The sequence below is a fragment of the Oratosquilla oratoria genome, chromosome 10 (genome assembly GCF_046742065.1).
Source record: "Oratosquilla oratoria isolate Oo_2021 chromosome 10, ASM4674206v1, whole genome shotgun sequence".
Lineage (NCBI taxonomy): Eukaryota > Metazoa > Arthropoda > Malacostraca > Stomatopoda > Squillidae > Oratosquilla > Oratosquilla oratoria.
Genome location: NC_134786.1, coordinates 67,318,478 through 67,320,977, shown reverse-complemented (window position 1 = coordinate 67,320,977; position 2,500 = coordinate 67,318,478). Strand labels below are relative to the sequence as shown.

Below are 2,500 nucleotides of genomic sequence, written 5' to 3'. Positions count from 1 at the left end.
ATTCCTCTTCTTTTTCTTCCTACTCTTTTTTCTCCTCCTCCTTCTCTATCTTCTCGTCCTTTTTCATTTGTCTAATCTTCTCATCCTTTCCAATTCTCCCATTTTCTCTTTTTTTTTTTCTTCTTATACTCCTTCCCGATGTTCCTTCTAAGAATTCATTGCTGGATTCTTCTTCTTCTTCTTCTTCTTCTTCTTCTTCTTCTTCTTCTTCTTCTTCTTCTTCTTCTTCTTCTTCTTCTTCTTCTTCTTCTTCTTCTTCTTCTTCTTCTTCTTTCTTTTTAAGTAGACCACTTATTCCTCGTTCCAGAATATGAGTTACCACGAAGGACATCTGGTGGCTCATGTGTTAAGTTTTCTTAAAGAGAAAAATGAAGCCGTTCCGAGTTTACATGAGTGTTGGTCTGCAGAGAAAGAAGGGTCGACTGGGGTGGGAAGGAAGTTAATATTAGAGAACAAGAGATGGAAGAAATGGGAAGGAAGGGGAATATAGGGTAAGGGTGAAGAGAGGAGTTGAGAAGGTAAGTTGGAAGAAAGGAAAAAATGAAGGAAGAAATGGAGATGGAATATTTCAACTATGGTGGTGAAGGAAATGGAAGAGGAGTATGGGAAAGAGGAGACAGAGGTGAAGTTGAAAGGTAATAGAAATAGTAATGGAATAGTTCAATAATAGTAGTGAAGGGATTGAGAGAGGACTGAGCGAAAGATGATACAGAGGTGAAGTTGGAGTGGCGAAGAAAACAAGAACATAGAAAGCTGGGAAGACTATATTAATGGGAAAAAATTGTAAAACTATTAAATGTAAAACAAAATCAAAAGTAAAAAAAAAATAAAGGACCGAAAGGATAAAAAGATAAAAGCGGTGAAAGGTAATCAAAATAAGTGGTCGAAAGCAAGGACGGAGGAAACGGAGAGTTAAAGCAGAATGAAAATAGTCAAGAAGGAAAACAAACAGAAGGGAATAGAATTTGGGAGTTTCACGTGGCTGTATAAGGGGCAGCAGAAATGCATCGAATATTTTAAGAAAAATCACAAGTACAAGGAAAGGAACGAGTGTGGAGAACAACTGCGGGAAGGAGGGGAGAAAGAGAAAGAAATGTGAAAAAAAATGACAGAGCGGTGGAAATTAACAAAGTCATGGCCAACTCTGCAATCAGAAAGAAGGGAAGGAATGGAGAATACCACGGACAGAAGAAGGGAAGAGGAGCAATTCGGTTTATGTGTAAATGCAAGGTTTGCCCGTGCACAGTACATGAATGTATAGTTAACTGCTAAAGCACACACGCCTATATATATATATATATATATATATATATATATATATATATATATATATACAAACACACACACACACACACACACACACACACACACACACACACACACACACACACATATACATATATATATATATATATATATACATATATATATACATGTATATATACATATATATGTATACATGTATATATACATATACATATATATATGAATATATATATATATATATATGTATATATATATATGGATATATATATATAAATATATATATATATACACATATGTATATATATGGATACATATATATATATATATATATATATATATATATATATATATATATATATCGCAGAAATAACCCCAAAACCATGTGACTTAATGATCATGCAGAAACAGCAGGGAAATTAAACTTCGGAATACTAAACGTTTTCGTCTATTACATTTCCTGAAAATGTCGTAATAGACGAAAACGTTTATTATTCCGTACTTTATTTTCCCTGTGGATTCTGCATGATACACACACACACACACACACACACACACACACACACACACACACACACACACACACACACACACACACACACACACACACACACATACACACACACACACACACACACACACACACACATATATATATATATATATATATATATATATATATGTATATATATATATATATATATATATATATATATATATATATATATATATATATATATATGTACGACACTGAATGGGTCCCAGTGTTTAGAGATACGTTTTATCAACCACAATGCACTTTAATTCTAAGCCATATAGGCGCATGCAGAAATTGTAACGTGGGACGCCCGAGGACTCGAACCCATGCGGCGAGAACGTTACCAGTGCCGAGTGACTTAAACCAATACACCATCAAGAGAGCTATAAGTTAAGCGCAAGTTTTCTTATATATCTGTATGCTCGAGTTCATACACATACACGAAAGTTTGCGTTCAACCCAGCTCCACTATGATAATGCATATGGTAAGTCTACGAACGCGGGAAAGTATTTGTACGACACTGAATGGGTCTCAGTGTTTAGAGATACGTTTTATCAACCACAATGCACTTTAATTCTATGCCAAATACTTTCCCGCGTTCGTACACTTACCATATGCATTATCATAGTGGAGCTGGGTTGAACGCAAACTTTCGTGTATTGGTTTAAGTCACTCGGCACTGGTAACGTTCTCGCCGC

At 35.0% G+C, this 2,500-nt stretch overlaps 1 protein-coding gene across 1 annotated transcript in view; it reads right to left on the bottom strand.

Moving 5' to 3' along the window:
• LOC143028955 (uncharacterized) overlaps positions 1 to 343 on the bottom strand; it is a 4,003-nt gene extending 3,660 nt beyond the window's left edge. Inside the window, exon 1 of the mRNA XM_076191306.1 lies at positions 130 to 343. Within this exon, the coding sequence (XP_076047421.1) occupies positions 130 to 343 (214 nt within the window). The remainder of the gene's footprint in view (positions 1 to 129) is intronic.
• Positions 344 to 2,500: the final 2,157 nt, after the last annotated feature.